Source organism: Herpailurus yagouaroundi, unplaced genomic scaffold (assembly GCF_014898765.1).
Source record: "Herpailurus yagouaroundi ecotype Mexico unplaced genomic scaffold, PumYag 192, whole genome shotgun sequence".
NCBI classification, from domain to species: domain Eukaryota; kingdom Metazoa; phylum Chordata; class Mammalia; order Carnivora; family Felidae; genus Herpailurus; species Herpailurus yagouaroundi.
The window spans coordinates 7,989,586-8,010,117 of record NW_024412423.1 but is presented as its reverse complement, the minus strand read 5'-3'; the positions used below and the strand labels follow the sequence as shown (position 1 = coordinate 8,010,117).

The 20,532-nt window shown below is 42.7% G+C and overlaps 1 protein-coding gene across 2 annotated transcripts in view; it reads right to left on the bottom strand.

Annotated features, from left to right (window-relative positions):
* Positions 1 to 17,168, bottom strand: part of HSD17B4 (hydroxysteroid 17-beta dehydrogenase 4) — an 86,688-nt gene extending 69,520 nt beyond the window's left edge. The window contains exons 1-3 of one of the 2 annotated variants that reach the window (XM_040444304.1): positions 17,068 to 17,168; positions 9,491 to 9,544; positions 812 to 919 (exon numbers count right to left, since the gene is read on the bottom strand). In XM_040444304.1, the coding sequence (XP_040300238.1) occupies positions 812 to 919; positions 9,491 to 9,544; positions 17,068 to 17,128 (223 nt within the window). In that variant the 5' untranslated portion in view covers positions 17,129 to 17,168. Of the gene's footprint in view, positions 1 to 811; positions 920 to 9,490; positions 9,545 to 14,319; positions 14,482 to 17,067 lie in introns of those variants that run through there. The other variant, XM_040444305.1, reaches the window with a different exon arrangement.
* Between the last annotated feature and the right edge of the window lie 3,364 nt (positions 17,169 to 20,532).

Sequence of the window (20,532 nt, the reverse complement as noted above, 5' to 3'; positions counted from 1 at the left end):
TTAAAAAAAAAAAAAAAAAAGTTGAAAACATTTTTCTAGATCCTCAGTGTGAAGAAGATGCTAAGACGTCTGTCTCATTATTCCCTGGAACACTCAAAACAAATCATGTCCTATTTCCCTTCCCTTAAAATTTCAAAATGAAGTCACTGGCAATCTAATTTTATCTCTGGCCAATAAAAACAATCTGATTTGCAGAGAAGTCAGTAAGTACTCATTTCTGTTTGAGAAGGTTCCTTACAGATACAATTATAATCAACGTACCAAATGCGGTTTTCCTCCTGGCTTCATTTTAATGCCTAACTTTGAGTCTTAAGTTTTTCTACAGGTAAGAAAGTTACATAAGCAATGATTACTTATGCAAAATGGAACGCAGTGGTAGAGAAAGGGGGCATTTCACTTCCCACGCTGTATTACTTCAAGAGCTGTTCTAAAACAATTTTTAAAAGAAGAATCTCATGTTACTCTGTAGAAATACATAAAATGTTTTAGCTAAAATAGGTCTTCCAAGAACAAGAGCATATTCATATCCACATTATTAATAATTTACTGATTTTATCATGTGCTTATTAATAAAAATATTACATAAACAATATGCTAAAAGCTAGACTCATGAAATAATCTACACCAAAAGTTTATGAAAACCTCATATGTTATATAAGATAGATAGCCAAACAGATTTGGCTGACTCAGAAAAAAAATCTAATCTCCTAATCACAATGGAATGCTGAGGTATTTGTTCAATGATCATTAATGGGAGCAAAAGCGTTAATTGAAGGAGAATAAAAGAGTATAGTTCTTTCGAATATCCTACCATAGTTGGCCACGGCTTTTCCACCTTTACTTCTTATTTCTTCAACAACCTTATCAGCAGCAGAGGAGCCTTTACCAACTCCCCTGAAGTCCCCACCTAGGTCATTCACTGCAATGCAAAAACATATACAAGTCATTTCTAGACAGTCCAAATACGAATTGGAAACAAAATCCTACAGTGAATATATTTCTTCAGTCACCTCTTCAATTCCTTCCTTCGGTAACCCCATCTCATTAAACACGCCATGACAGGCGCCTGGGTGGCTAAGTCAGTTAAGCATCCGAGTCCTGATTTCAGCTCAGGTTGTGATCTCACGGTTCACGAGTTTGAGCCCCAAGTAGGGCTCTGCATTGACAGAGTGGAGCCTGCATGGGATTTTCTCTCACTCTCTCTCTGCCCCTTCCCTGCTCGCAAGCATAACGCTCTCTCAAAATAAATAAATAAACCTTAATAAAAAAACAAACACAACATGAGATACACACTTTCAAACATGCGTCTTTGTTTTTAGATACAGATATGAAGCAGGTATTAAACACAGGCTCATGTCATGAAATGTTCAACTTTGCAATGGTTTTCCTTTTTTGGAAAGAAAAAGAACGTGATTCAACCCAATTTCAGCAAAAAGAAGATAAGTATTCATAAAACATATTGTATCAGGGTCTACAATAAAAGAGAGAAAGATTATTTATTAAAAGAGATCAGAAACTACATATAAAACTCACGCATTCAGTCACTGATTGATACCATGACTCCATTATTATATGTTAAACAAGTGACCACGCTCACTACATAGCATCTCCCTATATCCAGCCATAAAGGTATAAACATTAATTGAGCATTTACTATTAGCAAGGAAATCTACGGAGAGGCACAAAGATGTGTAAAAGTGGTGTCTGTCCTCAAAGACTTTCTCATCTACTGAAAATTAAGTATGGGATGACTACAATAATGCACACATTTTATTTCTTTTTTTTTTTTAATGATGACTAATCAATCTTTTTTGTTTCTTTAATGTTTATGTATTTTTGAGAGAAACAGAGACAGAACAGGGTTGGGGCAGAGAGAGAGGAAGACACAGAATCCAAAGCAGGCTCCAGGCTCTGAGCTGTCAGCACAAGAGACCGATACGGGGCTTGAACTCACAAACCGTGAGATGGTGACCTGAGCTGAAGTCAGACATTTAACCAACTGAGGCGCCCCTGCACAGATTTTAGCAACAAGTGTATTAAGGTAACAAAACTAAAGAATGGGGACAAATAATAAAGTTAGTTTTATGTGATAATTTAAGGTAAAATTTATATAACAGTATGCAAAACCTAATGAAACGATATATAGAGCAAGACCAAAGAACTTGAAAAACACAATTTAATAAAAACACCTGGGACAAAGAAATAATTTACTTCGCAAGATGAACATTTGGGGAGTAAAAAATTTACCAGTTAATAAATGGCATGGTAGCATATACTAAAATTTAAAGTTTTTTTAACATTACCAAATTGACAGTTGCCACATACGGAAAAAATTTTTTTTTCTTTTGAATAGTTTTTCTTTTTTTTTCCCCCCCTTTGGATGGAAGTCAAGGCTGGTGGGACTGGGTGATTAAAGAGACGAAAGAATGATGCAGAGAAAAAGCCAATACCAAGGCACCTGGTGGCTCAGTCAGTTGAGTGCCTGACTTTGGCTCAAGTCATGATGTCACAGTTCATGAGTTCAAGCCCCACATCAGGCTCACTGCTGTTAGTGCAGAGCCTGCTTTGGATCCTCTGTCCCCCTCCCCTGCTTGGGCTCTTTCAAAAGTAAATAAATATTAAAATAAAAAAGAGAGACATTAGAAAAAGCCAAGGCCTAGCCATACTGAAAATCCACTAAGTCAGGTGTATTTTCACATAACGTTTTTAAGGAAATGCGCTTCTCAAAATGTGGCCTGGGATACATTTTTCTAATGATACAGTCTTATTGTCTTACCACAAATACAAACCGGTATGGAGGCACAAAGTAATGAAAAGAGGTTTACATTATCCCTCAAGAGATGAAGAAAAGATTCTCAAGACTCAATTCCTATGAAATGTCCATTTCCGTGCAATTATTCCAATGACAGGAAACAACCAGTAAAAAAAAAATCAAGATTTTAAGACATGCAGCTAAAAGTCTTTTAAGAGCCTTTTTAACTAAGTAAGGAAAAGTTCAAAAGCGAATTGGCAAACGGGATATTTAAGTAAAGAAACAACTGCTCTGTTGTGCAACAGAACACTACCCTCAAGTGGAAACTGTTCAAAGTACAACCAAACACGTAAGCACTGAAGCCTGGGTAAATAATTCACTGAGGTCAATGATATGCAATGAAACAATGTGAGACAGACTTATTTAAGACAAGTCTTTACATGAGAGTGCACTAAGTTAACCGTGACCCCCATCGGTCATGCCATCATCACCTGACCTAACTCAGAGGGTTACAACCTGAACTACAAAAGCACTCTGCTTTTGTGAAAACCTTTTTTAGCCACTGTATTATGCAAAGAGACATGTATCCATACTGTGTGACACTGTTACCACTCAAAAGTGTGGCGAAGGAATAATAGTAAGTAAGTATATTTTTAAAATACCAATGCTAGGGGCGCCTGGGTGGCGCAGTCGGTTAAGCGTCCGACTTCAGCCAGGTCACGATCTCGCGGTCCGTGAGTTCGAGCCCCGCGTCAGGCTCTGGGCTGATGGCTCAGAGCCTGGAGCCTGTTTCCAATTCTGTGTCTCCCTCTCTCTCTGCCCCTCCCCCGTTCATGCTCTGTCTCTCTCTGTCCCAAAAATAAACGTTGAAAAAAAAACATCTCAAAAAAAAATAAAATACCAATGCTACCTTACACTGGGAACGTAAACTGTGCATTTGTAGACAGCCATGAGGTACACTGCTGCCTCTGATCTCCATAGACCTTCTTAGGAAGCTGGTGGGAACAGCTGTTCCAACTTTCACGGATAAGGAAAGTTTGGACAAGTTAGGAAACCTGCCCCAAGCTCCAAGGCAGTATGAAATGGCAAACCCAGACTAGAGCGCGGACGAACTAACAGTGCCTCTAATGCTGTAAACAAGTCTCTTTTATCCTAAAAAGGGTGTAATTTTTTCCACTAAATGAAAAGAGAACAACACGGAGTCGCCATACTATTTTCACTGCTCATCAGCCTAGTTCATCAGGAATCTTCTCCAGAGAGCCATAAATGTATCTAAATATTTGAAGGACCACAAAATGTGGACGCAGTGCAGATGTAGGGGTAGAGGTAGTGTCAAGGTAGGGGCGTCTTAAATTAGGTTCCAGTAACCAATTCTCCTGTCTCAACAACAAGATGGCATCAAAGGTATCTTTACTGGGAGAAAAAACAGAAAGTGGGAAACTGATCATCCAGAGTTCAGTCCTCGGACCTCTTCTCTTTCTCATTCATACTTACTACCTGGGTAACCTGATCCAGTCCTCTGGCTTCAAATACCACCTATACACTGAGAATCTCCAGATTTATATAGTTCGCCTGTGTCCCCCACTAGTCGCGTATCCCAATGCCTACTTAATAACTGTCTGAAAGTCTACCAGGAGCGCCTCCTCTCTGCCCATCTGGCCCTCCTTCAGGGCTTCTTGTCTCAGTAAATGGCCATTCTATCCTCTGCCTTCCCTTGCAACCCACATTAGCAAATCAGCAAATCCTGCCATATCTACCTTCACGATATACCCAGAATTTAACCCCTTTGTACCACCTACACTCCTATGACCTGTTTAAATCACCACCATCTCTTACATGCATTACTGCAATATCTTGACAGGACTCTCTGTTTCCACTTCTTACCCACCCCCTCTCTTTTTTCGTGGAAAATCACAAGAGTGTACAAGAGGAGTTAGTAGTATAAAAGCCCCAACGAGCCCATCATCCTCCTCCACTTCTAAGACCCTTGCTCCTCTGCAATCATTCTCCACATGGCAAGCAGAGTGATCCATTTAAAACTTCGGGGCGCCTGGGTGGCTCAGTCGGTTAAGCATCCAACTTCAGTTCAGGTCATGATCTCGCAGTTTATGAGTTCAATCAAGCCCCATGTCAGGCTCCGTGCTGACAGTGCAGAGCCAGCTTGGATTCTCCCTCTCCTTCTCTCTCTGCCCCTCCCCGACTCATGTTTTCTCTCTCTCTCTCTCTCTCTCTCTCTCTCTCTCACATAAACTTAAAAAAATTAAAATAAATAAAATTTAAATTAGGGCATGCTGCTCTGCCATTCGCACTCGCCAAAGGCTTCCCATCTCCATCAGGGTAAAAGCCGGTCCTGACTCAGAACTACATGGTCTTATGCACCCTGGCCTCCTGTGAACTCTCTGCCCTCATCTCTTGGTTTTGTTCCCTGTGATGATTTTGCTGCAGCTGCACCGGCCCTCTCATTGACCCCAAACATGCTGAGCCTGCCCCTGCCTCAACACAGAGGCACTGTGGCTGCACTATGAGGCACATAGGCTCCTGGGCCCCCCATCTTGTCCCCTGCCTGTAGGTCTCTCCTAAGAGCTCTCTGGTTTTCTCTCCATATCGTTATCTGATATATATACACAGGTATTCACTGTCTGTCTCCCCACCACGCACCCCTAGAACGTCAGCTCTGTGAAAGCCGGGCCCCTGTCAGTTTTATTCCCCACTCCACCTCCTGGACTCCTAGAGCAATGCTTGCTACCTAATAAGCACCCAGTAAATTAAGTGCTGGATGAATAAATGAGCCCAGATGATGCTACAAAAAAGTATGGATTACTTTTAGTTTCTCAAAACCAGGGTTTTTAAGCGATAAATGGCTAAGAGCTATTCTAAAGCTATCTTTACAGGCTGTCACCCATAACCTGGGTTAGTGACAGTCATAGGAAGCATCTGGGGAAGACGTGAGCGTTGCATGGGTAGGTCATTTATTATGAGCCGGAATCCACATGTGCTTTCTCGTGATCTCCGTGTGTCATGTAACCCATTCCCTTCATCAGCACGTAGGTCTTGACTGATTACTAAGCGAAGCACTATGCTCACACGGGAAGAGAATACCTCAGTACATAAGGCAGGCCCTTTTCTCTAAGAATCTAGAAAAGAAACACGTGTTAGATAAGGAGGCTGGGATGCCCGTGAGTTGTGACATATATCCAAGTCCTGAGCACAGTGCCCAGCACGTGGCAGGCAGTCCTGACTACTGGCTCCTTGCTTTCCCCTTAGAAAGACATCAAATTGTTGATGCCACTGAACCCCTACCATAATCCTGAAAGTCAGACAAGGTGGTTACCAATAGTGTGTGAGAGGTCACACAATTAGGCAGTATGGCCAGGACTGGAAACGTGACCTAACTTCAAAGGCAGCTCACTTTCCCCACCACGGTTCAGCTTTTGGCCGTGAGGATCACAGAGGGGTAGAAACATGGGCTCTGGCATCAGCCCCCAAGAATCTGAAAGGCACCTTTACCAGTCACTGTGTAACTGTAGCCCAGGAAAGAAATGGTGCCCACCTCACACAAGAGGATTAGGATTTGGGTTACCCAAAGGTGCTACTTCTCCAGCTCAAGAACAGAAAACTTTCCTCCTTGCTTACTGTCAAAGAAGAGGTTCTTCTTGCTGCACAACTTCAGCTTTTTTCATGTTCGTGCCCTCAAGAGAAAACTTAATATTTAGAGTAGTGGACACGGCTCACCTACTGAGCAAAATTCAAAACTATTCCACTCCCAGCATTCCCTTCAAATATGGGCAAACATTTCCTGTAAGTTGTAGTTTCTAGAAAACCAAACATCCTTTGTTGTAACTATTAGCCAAAGGCTGAGCAGTCCTTATGCCCAGACTGAAACCTCCCCTAAGGTTTTCTATTATGCAACATAAAACACAGCAATCAGGGGCGCCCTGGTGGCTTAGTCGGTTAAGCGTCCAACTCTTGATTTCAGCTCAGGTCATGATCTCATGGTTCATGAGATCAAGCCCCATGTCCAGCTCCACAGAGACAGTGTAGAGCCTGCTTGGGATTCTCTCTCTCTGCCTCTCCCCTGTTTTTGCACGGTCTCTCTCTCGAAAAAAAATAATAAACTTAAAAAAAAAAACTCTATTTAAAAAAAAAACATAGCAATCATATTAATACAGAGTTAGAGAATATCTTAAGTGATGCTTGGCCAAGTGATTTCCTTTGGTCACTGAAACGTGAGTGGAGTGGATTTCAGAGCCACCAAGCAGACCCACTGGTATTTCTCATCCATCCACCACCAGCAATGTCCCAGACAGAGCTGCTCCTTTAACTGGAATCCTGAAATTAGGAAGATGCTTAGAGCAGAGACACAGCTGACCAGAAGCTGAAAGCTCACAAAAAACATGAAATAATCCTTTATTATTCTACATCACTGAGACACATTTGTTTATCCGGCATAACCTGACATAAGTTGACTTATATGAGAAACAAGTTCTTCTATCCCTCTGTTCTTACTTCTTACTGGACTCTGAGCTAGTCATAAAATTATCGGAGGAATCACCCTCCCACAAACGAGACGTTCTGATGTCACGCCATTCCAGGTTTACTTATTCCTCTACTTTTTCTTACTCATGTAAAACATACACGAGCAGAACTAACATTAACAAAGGAGAAACATTAGTGTGTGTGAGGCACCCCGGAAGCAGGGCATCTAGGTTTTCAAAAGCTGAAAGAGAGGGCAGCAGTGGTCGGGGAAGAACACAACTCACGGCTGGCCTAGAAAGCTCATGGGTAAGTCACAGAATAAAAAGCTGTAGAAAATATCAGCCAAAAGCTAAGCAGTATGACACAGTCTGACTTCTCCCCTCCACCAAACTACATCTGGCTCTTCAATCAAGTTTGACAAATATTTTTCCAAGGGGCAAAACTACCTGCCTCGCCAGAGTTCTACCAGCACTTGTGGCAACACTCCGCTAAGGGACATGCCATGCCTATTTATCTGCTTGCTGGAACTCAAAAACTCCTCTCCCCAATTTAGTAAGTTCAGCGGTAACACAAAAATATAGGAAACCTAATCCACACAAACACACATTGCTGTAAATTTCTCTCCAAAACAAGTTTATAAACTAAGATTATACTTAATCACGACAAGTAGGACTTTATCCAACCAGTCTCAAACACACACCAGGCCCTCCCCCATTCCCTCCAGAACGAGTCTGCTTCAAACAATAATGGCCCCAAGGAACAAAGTACCTTCTTTGCACAAGGATATATTCCAGGTCCTATAGGAGATAGAGAAGATAAAACAAGGACCTTATACTTACAGAAGTGAGTAGAAAAAAAAATGTAAATGCATAAAAGTTAAAAGTTAATAATATTAAGAAATGGATAGCAAAAGAAAAAAAAAAAGACAAAACAGTAAAAACATGAAATATCTTGGGAAAATGTGGCAAAGAGGGCCGGAACTATATACCCTCTAGCTAAATTCCACAATATCAAAATGTGTCCTTGTCACAAGAAGATGGGATTAATGGACAGTGGACATGACCTTAAGCAAGGAACATCCAAAGACTCTGTGTCCCTTCCATAAAGGTAAGCTACATAGGGGCACCTGGGTGGCTCAGTCGGTTAAGTGTCCGACTTCGGTTCAGGCCATGATCTCACAGTTCATGGGTTTGGGCTCACATCAGGCTCTGTGCTAACAGCTCAGAGCCTGGAGACTACTTGGGTTTCTGTGCCTCCCTTTCTCTCTGCCTCTCCCCAACTTGCACTCTGTCTCTCTCTCTCTCTCTCAAAAATGAATAAACATTTTAAAAAATTAAAAAAAAAAAAAAAAGATAAGCAACGGATCCACACTGAGGGAGAAGAGTATATTCAAATGTCCTGTTTGGGTGTTGTTTAGAAAACCAGGCTATGCACTTACCCTTTTGTTATGCATGGCTCCATAAACAAATTGGAGGAAATTTGTTTCTCTGTATTCCTTAGTAAGAGGTAGAAAAAAGGGCTATAGAAAGTCATCATGGGCGAACAATTTTATCCCAGCAAAGATACTAATAAATATTGGGCCATATCATCTGCCTTACCCACCTACCCTGCACTGAATACTCATTCATTTATTCCCCACAAAGGAATGGCTGAAGACGAATCCACTCCTGTGTGGATTCATGTCAGTCCAAAACGTTTAGATTCCTACAACCTCCCACCTTTGGGATTCTTCAGTACAGCATCTTCTAACTGATGAGCCATAATCAAATTCATGCAACTGCCTCTCCAATTAAAACTTTTAAAATGTGTTGCAAAAAGCTTCCATGTGAAAAATTTTAATGAAAGAGGTTTAAAAAAAAACAGCAACAACATACTTTGGATTCTCTGACTCCAAACTTCTAGTCCTCAAAATACTTCTTATTCTTATCAATATACTTACTTACACAGATTCATCTCGAACCAGACTTCTATCTCAAAAACTTACAGCTGGCAATTTACCAAATTCAAGAACTTCCTTTTATACAATAAATGCCTGACCATCTTTATCAATTCTGTTCATGTGCAAAGTCTGTGAAACTAGTCTACTTTAAAAAGTAAGTTATAAAGTCATTCTCAAGGCGGACAATTGTGCTGGCAGAAGAAATTAACCAGTGATGAAATCTGACTTGGGCAAATTATTTGCTATAAAGGCAAAGCTGGCTGACTTGTGAAGAGTCTACTTTAAATACCAGCTACTCATTAAAAAGAAAAATATCAACTTACCAACAACTGATGCACCTCTTTCTGCAAATGCCAGGGCATAGGCTCGGCCCAGTCCTAATGAAAAATAAAATAATCAGAAAGTTGACCAAATGTTGGCATCATTTTTTTGGTCTGCTCAAATCAACCCCTATTTCAAAGTAACTGGTGAGGAATTAATTATATTACAGTGGTAGTGTCTTCATTGGTACTCTCAACATCTATTTTACCTTCTTCAACCTATAGAGGTCTGAAAGCTTAAAACTATATTTTCTATCTATTCTGCCTACCATTTCCTACCCCTCTACCTAGCTGCTAGGCTGGCTCGATGTGGGCACCACCATTACATGTATTTGCCTACCTGGAAGGTGGAAAGGAGGCAAAAGTTACCTTACTGTGACTTCTGGCTGTTGCTGTTGGTTAAGAGGCTGATTCTTGAAGTTTCCTAGATATTAAGAAACAGTGAGTGGGGAACCTGGGTGGCTCAATCAGTTGAGCATCTGACTCTTGATTTCAGCTCAGGTCATGATCTCATGGTTTATAAGACCGAGCCCTGTGTTGGGCTGTGTGCTGACAGCACAGAGGCTGCTTGGAATTCTCTCTCTCCCTCTCTCTCTCTGCCCCTCCTCTGCTCACTCTCTCGCTTTCAAAATAAATAAATAAACAAAAGAAAAAGAAAGAAGGAAGGAAGGAAGGAAGGAAGGAAGGAAGGAAGGAAAGAAAGAAAGAAAGAAAAGGAAAGTAAAGAAAAAGAAAAGAAAGAGAAAAGAAAGAGAAAAGAAAACAAGGAAACAGTGGTTATAGGGGCAACTTGTTGATCTAGCTCCCTAATCTCTGGACAGCACCTTCCATTCTCTAGATCCTTGATATCCAGGGCTGTTTGGGCTGCAGCAGTTCCAGAAGCAGCTGCAGGGGTAGTAGCTCCCTTAATGAACCACTTCCATATCTTTCCCCAAGTCAATGCAAGAGGAAGTGCCTAAGACCCAGTGCCTGTGTTAAATCCTTTCCTGCTCCAAATATCTAGAGATTTCTATATCCTGCACTGAACCCTGACTACATAATCACCAAACACAAAAAATATTTAATTCTGACTCAAAGGTATGAGGTGTAAATTTGTTATCTGAAAATATATATACACTTAGGAGTTTTCTGGGAAACAGAAGTGTGTGACTAGCAACCAAGGGAGGAATTCTTGCAGGGCGCCTGGGTGGCTCAGTCGGTTGAGTGTCCAGCTTCAGCTCAGGTTGTGATCTCGTGGTCCATGGGTTTAAGCCCCACAGCTTGGAGCCTGGAGCCTGCTTCAGATTCTGTGTCTCCTTCTCTCTCTGCCTCTCAAAAGTAAGTAAACTCATGCCGTCTCTCTCACTCTCTCAGAAATTAGTAGACATTTAAAGAGAGGAATGCTTGCTTTTGTATTGTTTAAATTGTTTTAGCATGTATACATTTTTTATTTAAATTGATTGGCAAATGTGATTAGTAGCTTAAATTTAATTTAAATGGATAAAGAAGTATACAAATAAGAAAGAACCCAAAAGACAGTTTTCCAAAACTGAAAGATATCACCAAATAATTTATTTTACAAGTTAATTCACCACTTTTTTTTTTTTTTTTTTTTTTTTTAGAGAGAGAGAGAGAGCAGGAAGAGGGGCAGAGGGAGAGAGAGAAAAAAAATGAACTCCAAGCAGGCTCCATGCTCAGTGCTGAGCCTGACTCAGGGCTTGATCCCACAACTCTGGGATCATGATATGAGCCAAAAGCAAGAGTGGGACACTCAACCAACTGATCCACCCAGGCGCCTCTTTTTCAGAAAATTTTTTAGAAGTTAATCTACTTTGAATGGATAAGAGAGACCTCAGCCAATACAAGAACTCAAGTCTTCTCATATTTTATACAAGCAAGGCTGAAGCACTTGTTCTAAACATGGTGTTTAAAGAAATCACATGCTCATGACCAGAATGCAAAATTAATGGTAACACAGTAGAAAATCATCAGATGAAAGGAACAGGGTAGGTCTCTCGGAGAGAGAGTGACCTAATCAGAAAATTACCTCAACTTAAAATCAAGATACACAGTTCTCTCAAAAGATTGTAAGTGATGTACTTTTATCACAAAGGCTCATATAAACTGTACACAAATCTGCACACAAAATAAAAAATGACAGCCTCCTTTTTCCTCCAATACCACTAGCCCATAGCAGACTGGTAAGGTCCTTCCAGATTCTAACATGTGTGCTTAGGTAAACATTATTTAACTACTTCATGTCCATTAGTCTGCCTACCCACTTAAACTAGAAGGCTCTTGATGGCTGAGATTGAATATGTCACTCTTTTGCATTTCCCACAACTTGGCTTTAAGGGCCAAGGGCACAAAAAGTTAAATCCAAGAGCCTCCATTTTGTCTTAATCTCTTAAATCCTCTCTTAAATCTCCCCCACACCTAAATACACTGCCAATCACCCCCTCCCCTCCATTTCTTTCTTTCTCTCTTTTTTTTTTTTTTTGACCTTAATTTCTTTAGCATTGTTAAATCTCAGTTGATTCTTAACTCAAACTGCTGGTTCAGTTTCTCTTCGATGGCTTACACTTCTCTCTACTCTAATGGAGCCCCTGAGAATAGCTTCCTAGACTCTTTCACTCTGTAGCTTTATCAGTCTAAGGAATTCAGATGACTTCCAAATCCCTCCCCTGACTTCAGGATCTCCACCTACTCACACCCTTCTCACTATCTCCAGATCCAACATTTGCTAATCTCATAACCATCTCGAATTCAAAATGGCCTGACTCCCTTCTTTCCCGGCCCAAATCCTCCACTCTCAACAGTTACATCCCCAATAACTATTTCAGTCAGCTAATAAACAGCTGTTATACCCTGTTATTCCCCTGTTGTACCACCAATCATGGCAAAAGTGTTTACATAAAGCCTGGACAATTCTAAACCTCTCCTATCAGGTTATTTCACGTAATAAATCTCCCATTTTGTTGCTCCTGAAATACATTAAACTAACCTATATTTCGAGCTACACAACAACACTTTAATAATGCAGATATATTTCCCTTTAGCTGCAGAATATGAGCGGATTGAAGTCAGACTAATTCCCACACAGGCCCAGTAGGCATTCATGGACACCCTCTCCAGAGATGTTCAGCACTACCTCAGTTCAATGGGTTTGGATCTCTAAATAAGAACCCCAAGACTCAAGGACAATGGTCTCTGTGGCAGGACTGGAATTTGATCCCTATCTCCCTTCCCCAATGATGATCTGGAACAGTCTCTACTTCACCACAAAACTCCCTCATATCGGCAACAGCTAATGATTGTATCATAATCCAGGCAATGGAAAGTCTGCACAGCTCTTTAAGACACAAACCAGTTTGTAAACAGGAGGTACTAAGTCCTTAATTGTCGAGTCACAACTCTAATGATTCACAAAATCAATTTCGTAGGTTTTGCAATCTGCATGTACTTAGTGAAAGAGAATAGAAAATTTTAGAGTGCACTTCATTTACTATGTACCATGTCAGGAACTTGCTTCAAATATAAATGATGTACCTGTGTACTGAATCTTGGTGCAAAATGCATTTCATACTGTGAATCACTCACTGTCAAAAGAGGCTTAAAACACTGAGTGCATCACTTAATTATTTCCATCAAAAGCAAAGTGTAAACCAAATGTTTTCCTAAGGACATACGATCATTTTAGAATGAATATAGCGAGGAATACAAACTTGGCCACCAATTAATACTAAAAGCACTTTTCAAAAGGCAGCATTAGAATCCATTCTATCAATGGAGATATAAAGATACGAATGGACCAACTGGAATAATTCCACTGATGTGACTGTTAATACACAATTTAAATTAATTACACATTAGGTCTATTTTAGATATAAGGTACCACCAAAGGGGATTCAAAGGCACTGAAGGTCAAGATCCCTACATGTGGTGGTTACAGAGGGGAAACACTGTAAAATCACACTGCCAAGCACCGGTATGGGTATGGTATGGGTATGAGTGGTTTTAGTTTTTTCTCCTTCAAGAATGGGGTTATTTCACAAAACAAATCTCCATTTTGTTTCTCTCGAAAAACAGGAAGATCTGGTCTACTTCAGAAATGTCTCTGCCCACCAGTTTGTCCCCACTCCACTCCCACACTAACGCCTGCCTGACTACTGTAGACATTTGAGGCTTGATAAGCATACCAACTTAAACTTCAACCAGAAGACTCTTATCAGATAACTTCTTTAAAGAGGAACTTCTCCAGATGCCCAAATCAACCGACAGATGAAAAGAAACACTGCATGGTTGACTTTTCAAAGGCAAGGGGCTGACATCTCTAACTCCTCTGCTGGGGGTGGGTGCGGCGGGAGGTTCCTGCCGCGAACGACTTTCCTGCAACCTTTAAAAGACTTGACGACAGGCCTAAGATTCGCAAGAAGGGTCGCGATCGAGCGTCATTAGCAACTTTTACCCAGTCCTGCAAGCCGTAGTCCAGCCCGGCCTCCGTCTTGCAAGACCCAAGGCCTTGGGAAGCGGCCACAAGGAAGGTGAGGCGGGAAGCGGGCTGCACGGGACTGTGTGACGAGGTGTTGATGGCTCCCCACTCAGTGCTGGCCAGGCCCACCTCTCCCTGCTCGTCAGAGTCGACGACCCAAGAACAGCTGTTACCCGTCCTCCCTCCCGGCCCACCGGGTCCAGTGGGTCTCCACAAATCGCCTACTTCCGCCGCCCCACCGCTGCCCGCAGCCCCGACGCCAGGAATGCAGCTCTGGCTGCGCGGGTATCCTGGGACGAAAAGGGGGTCTCAGGGTGCAACAGCTAGACCGGCGTCTGCCCTCCGGCTTTCGCGTGCTCACCTCCCCCCGCGCCGGTGACCAGTACCACCCGCCCGTCGAATCGCAGCGGCGAGGCCATGAGTCCTGCCTGCGACACGCACACAAACCGAAATGCCGCAGCTCAGACTGAGAGACCGAAAGGAGAGGAGGAGACGCGGAGGCGGGATGGGAGTGACCTGCAGGTTTTAGGGAAGAAGGACGCCGTAGTTTTCCAAGTGCGCCCGCGCGAGAATCCCTTAGAACTCTGGGAAATGTAGTCCGGCGTGCTTCACGTGGCTGCAAGAGCCAGCTCAGGCGGTTTGGCTTGAAAGGGCCACTTCTGCTGCTGGAAGTAGTGGGACCTCCTAGGACCTGTGCAGTAAAATGGCTCACACGACACCAGGCTTACCTCCATGCTCTTGTAGTTTTGTCATTCACTCAAAACTGTTTTCTGGACTTTGGCCCTAGCCTTAAATAGCTTTAAGACATAGCCTCTGAGAAAAGCACCTTTACCAATGGGTAAAGATTTCTTACAATGTAATCCTTGAACCTCATGCATGAAAATCATCCGAGAACTGTCAAAAACGGACAGTCCTAGACCCTGACAGTGAACTCCCAAAGAAGAAACTCGGGGGACAAAAACAAAAACAAACTTTTAACAAGTGCTCCTAAATGACCTTCGCTTTTGTATATTAAGCAAGGTCATATGGGGGCGTCTGGTTTGCTCAGTTGGTTAAGTGTCGGACTTCAGCTCAAGTCAAGATCTGGACGTTTGTGAGTTCCAGCCCCGCATCAGACTCACTGCTCACTGCAGAGTCTGCTTCAGACCTCGTCTCTCACTCTCTCTGCTCCTCCCCCACTTGCGCTGTCACAAAAATAAAACATGAAAGAAAAGAAAAGAAAAGAAAAGAAAAGAAAAGAAAAGAAAAGAAATAAAAGAAAAGAAAAGAAAAGAAAAAGAGGGCACAGTGGATTGGGTGGTGACTTCGCCCCAGGTCATGATTCCTGGTTCGTGGATTCCAGTCCCGGTGTCGGGCTTTGTGCTGACAGCTCAGAGCCTGGAGCCTGCTTGGGATTCTGTTTCTCCCTCTCTCTCTGCCCCTCCCCCACTCACACTGTGTGTGTGTGTGTGTGTGTGTGTGTGTGTGTGTGTGGCTCAAAAATAAATAAACGTTAAAAAATTTTTAAAGAGAAAGGTCATATGGTGTGATTCATTCATTTATCACTGATTCAATACTTACAGGCGGTAGACACAAGTTTACAGATGAACAATCAGGTCCTCCAGAGGTGTTCAAAGTTACTAAAGGTAAGCCTTTCATAACCCTACAGCATGATAAAACACATGACAAATCTGTACAGGTCTGCAACTAGTGCCAAAATAAACGGCCCCTATCCTTAGGGTGAAAGGGGAAATTTCCAAAGGAGATGATGCCCAAAGACCCTTAAAAAGTGAGCTCTGCAAACAACGAATATTACAGGCAATGGAAACACTAGCTAGATGCGGGGGAGGGAGGATGTAAAGCCGCAGAAATAACCAGTCGGTCAGATCATGTTTAGGTGTTTTAACTTATTGCAAATGGTTTTAAGCAGGATTACTCCAGACTACACATTAACATCGTGGCAAGCTCACTCTGCCTCATTATTGACGATTGGTTGGAAGTGAACAAGGTGAGCAGAAACCTACTGGGAAAAATCTTGGAGATTCAAAGTAAGACAGAGGAAATGTTGGAGAGGGAAAATCTGGAGATATTTCTGGAAATGGGGTCAGCTCTTTGTGATTGGTTGACTGTGAATGTGAGGAACGATTGAACACCGGTATTTCTGGCTTGAGAATCTAGGTTATGGTGGGCCATTCTTCAAATAAGGAATAGTGAGAGAAGAGCAGCTTTTGAAGGGAACACGGCTTCGATTTAGGGCAAACTGCATTTGGGAAGGGAAGTGAAGCTACAGCTGGAGTTGTCTACAGACAACTGTGATTCTAGAGCACTGAGAGTTTTTGGTATCCTTGAACTCAAGCCTAAAGCTCCAGAGAGCAGTCCTTTCTTTCACAGAAAACTAAACCAGCACCCTGCTGTCTTAGTCATTTGTCCACATCTGCCTTATGACGTTTGAACCCTGAATTCTGCTGCTCATTGAAACCCAGGAAGGACAGCCCAGAGCGCGCTGGACCCAAAGACAAGAGGATAAGGGTGTTAAGAATTCTTTCCCCTCACTTCTGGCGGAACCTTGCCCCGCCCAGGCATCGCCTCCAACCAATGGGAACGCGCCGCCTAAAAGGCGGAGCTCACCTCTCAGTTCCGGGCCTGCGCAGCTGCCACCCTCTGCTCCGCCCAAAGGCTCCTCGGTTCAGGCCAATGGCAAACTTCTTTGCTTACTGGTCATGAAGAACGACTGGAGGCCTCAACCGCTGGCATTTCGAAGTCAAGCTCTGCTCGCCCTGCAAGTGAGCCGGGGGCAAGGCCAAATGGGAATCCCAGGTTCAAGAGTAACCCTGTGTGACAACTCAGGAAATATTGGTCTCCAGGTCCCTACTTCCTACCCACGAATGATGGAATTTCAGCAACTGAGTAAAGCCTCAAGCTAGAACCCACAGGGAAGCACTGGCCCATTCGCCAGACTCCCCTGATTTAAGATGTTGCAATAGCTGGACATCTGTTTTTATATAGTGTTGTAATCTCTGTTGCTTAATCCAGTAACCCAGTTCTTCTGTTGGAAGGGGGAAAAAAAAAGACTGAGTTCATTATTCCTACTTACAGAAATGTAAGCACAAAATGAACCCAGGTGACTTACTCTGAAGTGCTTTCAGCCAAAGGCCTACAACAGGAGCCAGAAGTAAGGATTTCTCAGCCATTGCTGGGGAGCCAGTCCTCCATGTCCCAGACTCACAACTGGGCACTGGCTTGTCCCAGACCAGGGCCAACAGGCATGACCAAGCACCAGCTAGTCTTCAATGATTCCCCAATAAATATGCTTTGAATATGAATGAGAGGCGGCACAGATTTAAGACCTAGAGTCTTGGAAGTTAATACACTACCAGAGCACTGCTATCTATGCGTAAGTTATTCTCTAGTGTTCTTAGGTTACCCTCACATCCTCATTCTTGTGGGAGGGGAGGCGAAAAAGGACACTTGAACTTGCCAGTTAAAGGCAACTCCATCTGTTTGAGGGTGAATGCTATCTTTCAGGATTTCACCCTCCTCCTTCTGGCCCAAATGTCACCTTAACAGAGAGGAAAGGTTTGGCAGAAGCGGAGCCATGCTGGCCTCTTTTTTCCCTTCTAGCTACTGATAAAGTGCATGGGCTTAGATAGTCCTAGAATCTGCTCTGCATTCTTTGTCACTCTCTGAACTGTTTTAGCAACTTCTGTGTAAGTCTAGACCCATAAACATATGTAGGCAAATAAAAAAATTACTCAAATACAATTTTAAAATAAATCAGAAATATGTATGTATGTATCTATCTCTTCCATACCAGCCAGGAGCCAAAAGAGACAGGAGTAGGACCTAATGCTTGCTCATCCCATACACTAACAAGACCATTGCCATGCTGCTGCAGTTACCCTCTGATAATTCAAGGTCACTTGCATGGCAGTGACTTCTCAGAGTCAAAATTATCCTTTTCATTGTCTCATTTCTTCAAACTCAGGTCCCAGGGAGGGACCAAGGAGTGCTGCATCCCTGAAGAACCCAAGCCAACCACACCCCCTATCAGCTACCTTCCTAATCTTTCTCCATCCTCTCCCCAATGAGAATTCTATTTAATCTTTCCTGCTGGTCAGAACTCCTCCTAAGTTTGTCCTCTTTGCTCCCATTTTATGGATGTCTCTTTTCTAAGGGGTTACTCTTCTAAGAGAGATGCTAATAAGCTTTATGGCTTAGTCCCAACAGTATATGGTGAACTGGGAGAGCATAAAAGGATATGATAGTGCAGTGAAAGATATTCTTTTTACTGCCAGACTGAACCCACTTCCTATTGTTGGAGAATACCTTCAACAGCAATGAACAAGAGGACATATCTAGCCCCTCTTTCCTATGGCCCCACTTAATATGGATCTCCCAAAGAAGGAGGGATGGCTAATCCTACTGCATAGCCAAGGACACATGTTTTGAACCACATTTACCACGGTGAGGATATCATGCTCTAAAGGCAGTAATCAAGCCCCATTTCCCTTTCACTTCCTATACCTACACAGTGGACTTTCTTCTGCTTCCTCTCATCTTCTGTGCAGATCAGCAAGCCAGGCAAGACTGCTTCTCAGCTGGTATGAGGCTCAGCCATCTCCCTCCTGCCCTTTCTTTCCCAATATGACAGCTTGATCTAGATGATCACTTGAGTCATAGAGTGGCCAGCCTAGGCCTGCTTGGCATTGGGCATTAGGACAAACATACACTTTTTTTGTAATCTGTTTCTTTTCATTTCTCCTGTGGGCTTCCTTTTTCTAACCCTGCACTTGCAGAGCTTGGAATGTGAAATAGGGAAAAGTCCACATTGCACAGATAAGAACTTCCATTTGGAGCTAAAATAAAACAAGAAGAGATGAAAACATCTGTATTCACCATGGCTGGTTTAAGGTGTCCCCGAGCTGCAGCTGGTTCGAGATTGTCACTGTGCAGGCTGATTGAGCACTTGGAGACCACAGTAGCTGAGTTTTCTAAGAAAATAGATTCATTTGAGAATCAGCACAGACTTTCCAGGAACTCAGACTGCATAAGCCAGAATCGAGTCTTGGAAAGAGATAGAAATTTCTCTTCTGAGTCACAACAAGCACTCAAAGGGACCCTAGAGTAGCTGTACTTTGGATGAACTTCAGACCCAGGGCTATTAGCAAGCATGGAGCACTTCAGACCTGGCTTTTTCTCAAGCTCAGGTTAATAAGTAGGAATCTAACGGATTTTTTGTGATTTTTCCCCCTCTTTTTTCTTGTTTCTCAACCTGGGGTAGATGACCCAGGTTGGATTTGCTGCAGTAAGAAGATACTTGCAGGCAAGAAATGGTTGTGCATCTTTCAGAGTAGAACAGCTTATGTGAGCGTGCCTTCACTGGGCCTCGGAAGCACCATCTTGACATTGACGGTGGTGACCATAAAGGCGGAGAAAGCCTTGGGTTCTGCCAGGTATCTGCCAGAGGACTATATGGAAACACAACTCACCTCCTTACAGAAGATTTTCCCGATTGAGTTTAGCTTCACAGACCCGGGCTAACTTACACAGTATGACTGGTAAGCTGACAAGCTCAAGCAAGAGGCTCTTCTCTTTTTCTCCATTCCCCAGATAATCCTAACACAGTTGGCTGGCGACTGCAGTATAGGTCAGGATCATGCTGGGATCTGGGAATGTTATTTTTGCCTCTGGTAACTGCTGCTAGTGTTTTTATAAATATCACAGGAGTGTGGCTGCTACTATGCTGACTTTATGTAGCCTGTGCTCTTTGGAACAGTAAGACACGTGAGGGACTTACAGTTGGCTCAGTCTTGCTCTCTAGGGCTTGGAGGAGTCACATCCATTCTAGTATAAGATGCACAAGATATGGTGAAAGCATCTAGTGGGGGCCAGTGTATAAAAGTTAAAGGTATTCGGAGCACCTGGGTGGCTCCATTGGTTGAGTCCCTGACTTGGGCTCAGGTCATGATCTCACAGTCCATGAATTCGAGCCTCACGTGGGGCTCTGTGCTGAAAGCTCAGAGCCTGGAGCCTGCTTCAGATTCTGTGTCTTCCTCTCTCTCTGCCCTCTTCTGCTGGCATGCTGTCTCTCTCTCTCTCTCTCTCACAGATAAACTTAAAAAAAGTTAAAAGCATTTAAATAAAAGTAGGACCATGTTTTCCATTTTAAATGTGTCTCTTGTACACACAGCACCTTATGCAAGAGTTAAGATTTGAATATTGATATGTTCCACCTTTATTTATTAAGACTCTTGCACTATGAGTCAGGCAATGTTCTTGATGCCAAGAATAAAACAGACAAGGTCCTTGCACTCACATAGCTTCCATTCGAGAGAAGAGAGATGATTAACATACGGAAAAATAAATGATTCCATCTAATTGCAGGCACTAAGGAAAAAAATTATCGATTCATCAGAGTTCATTATGGGCACTTTCTTAGTGCTTTATAAATATTTCCTTATTTGATTTCCTTATAACAATCTGTAAAGTACATACTACAATTATCCTCCTTGAGAGATGAGGAAACTAAAAGCACAAACAAGGGTAAATAACTTAGCCAGCATGCAGTGAAGTGAGGAGTCAAACCCCCCACAGT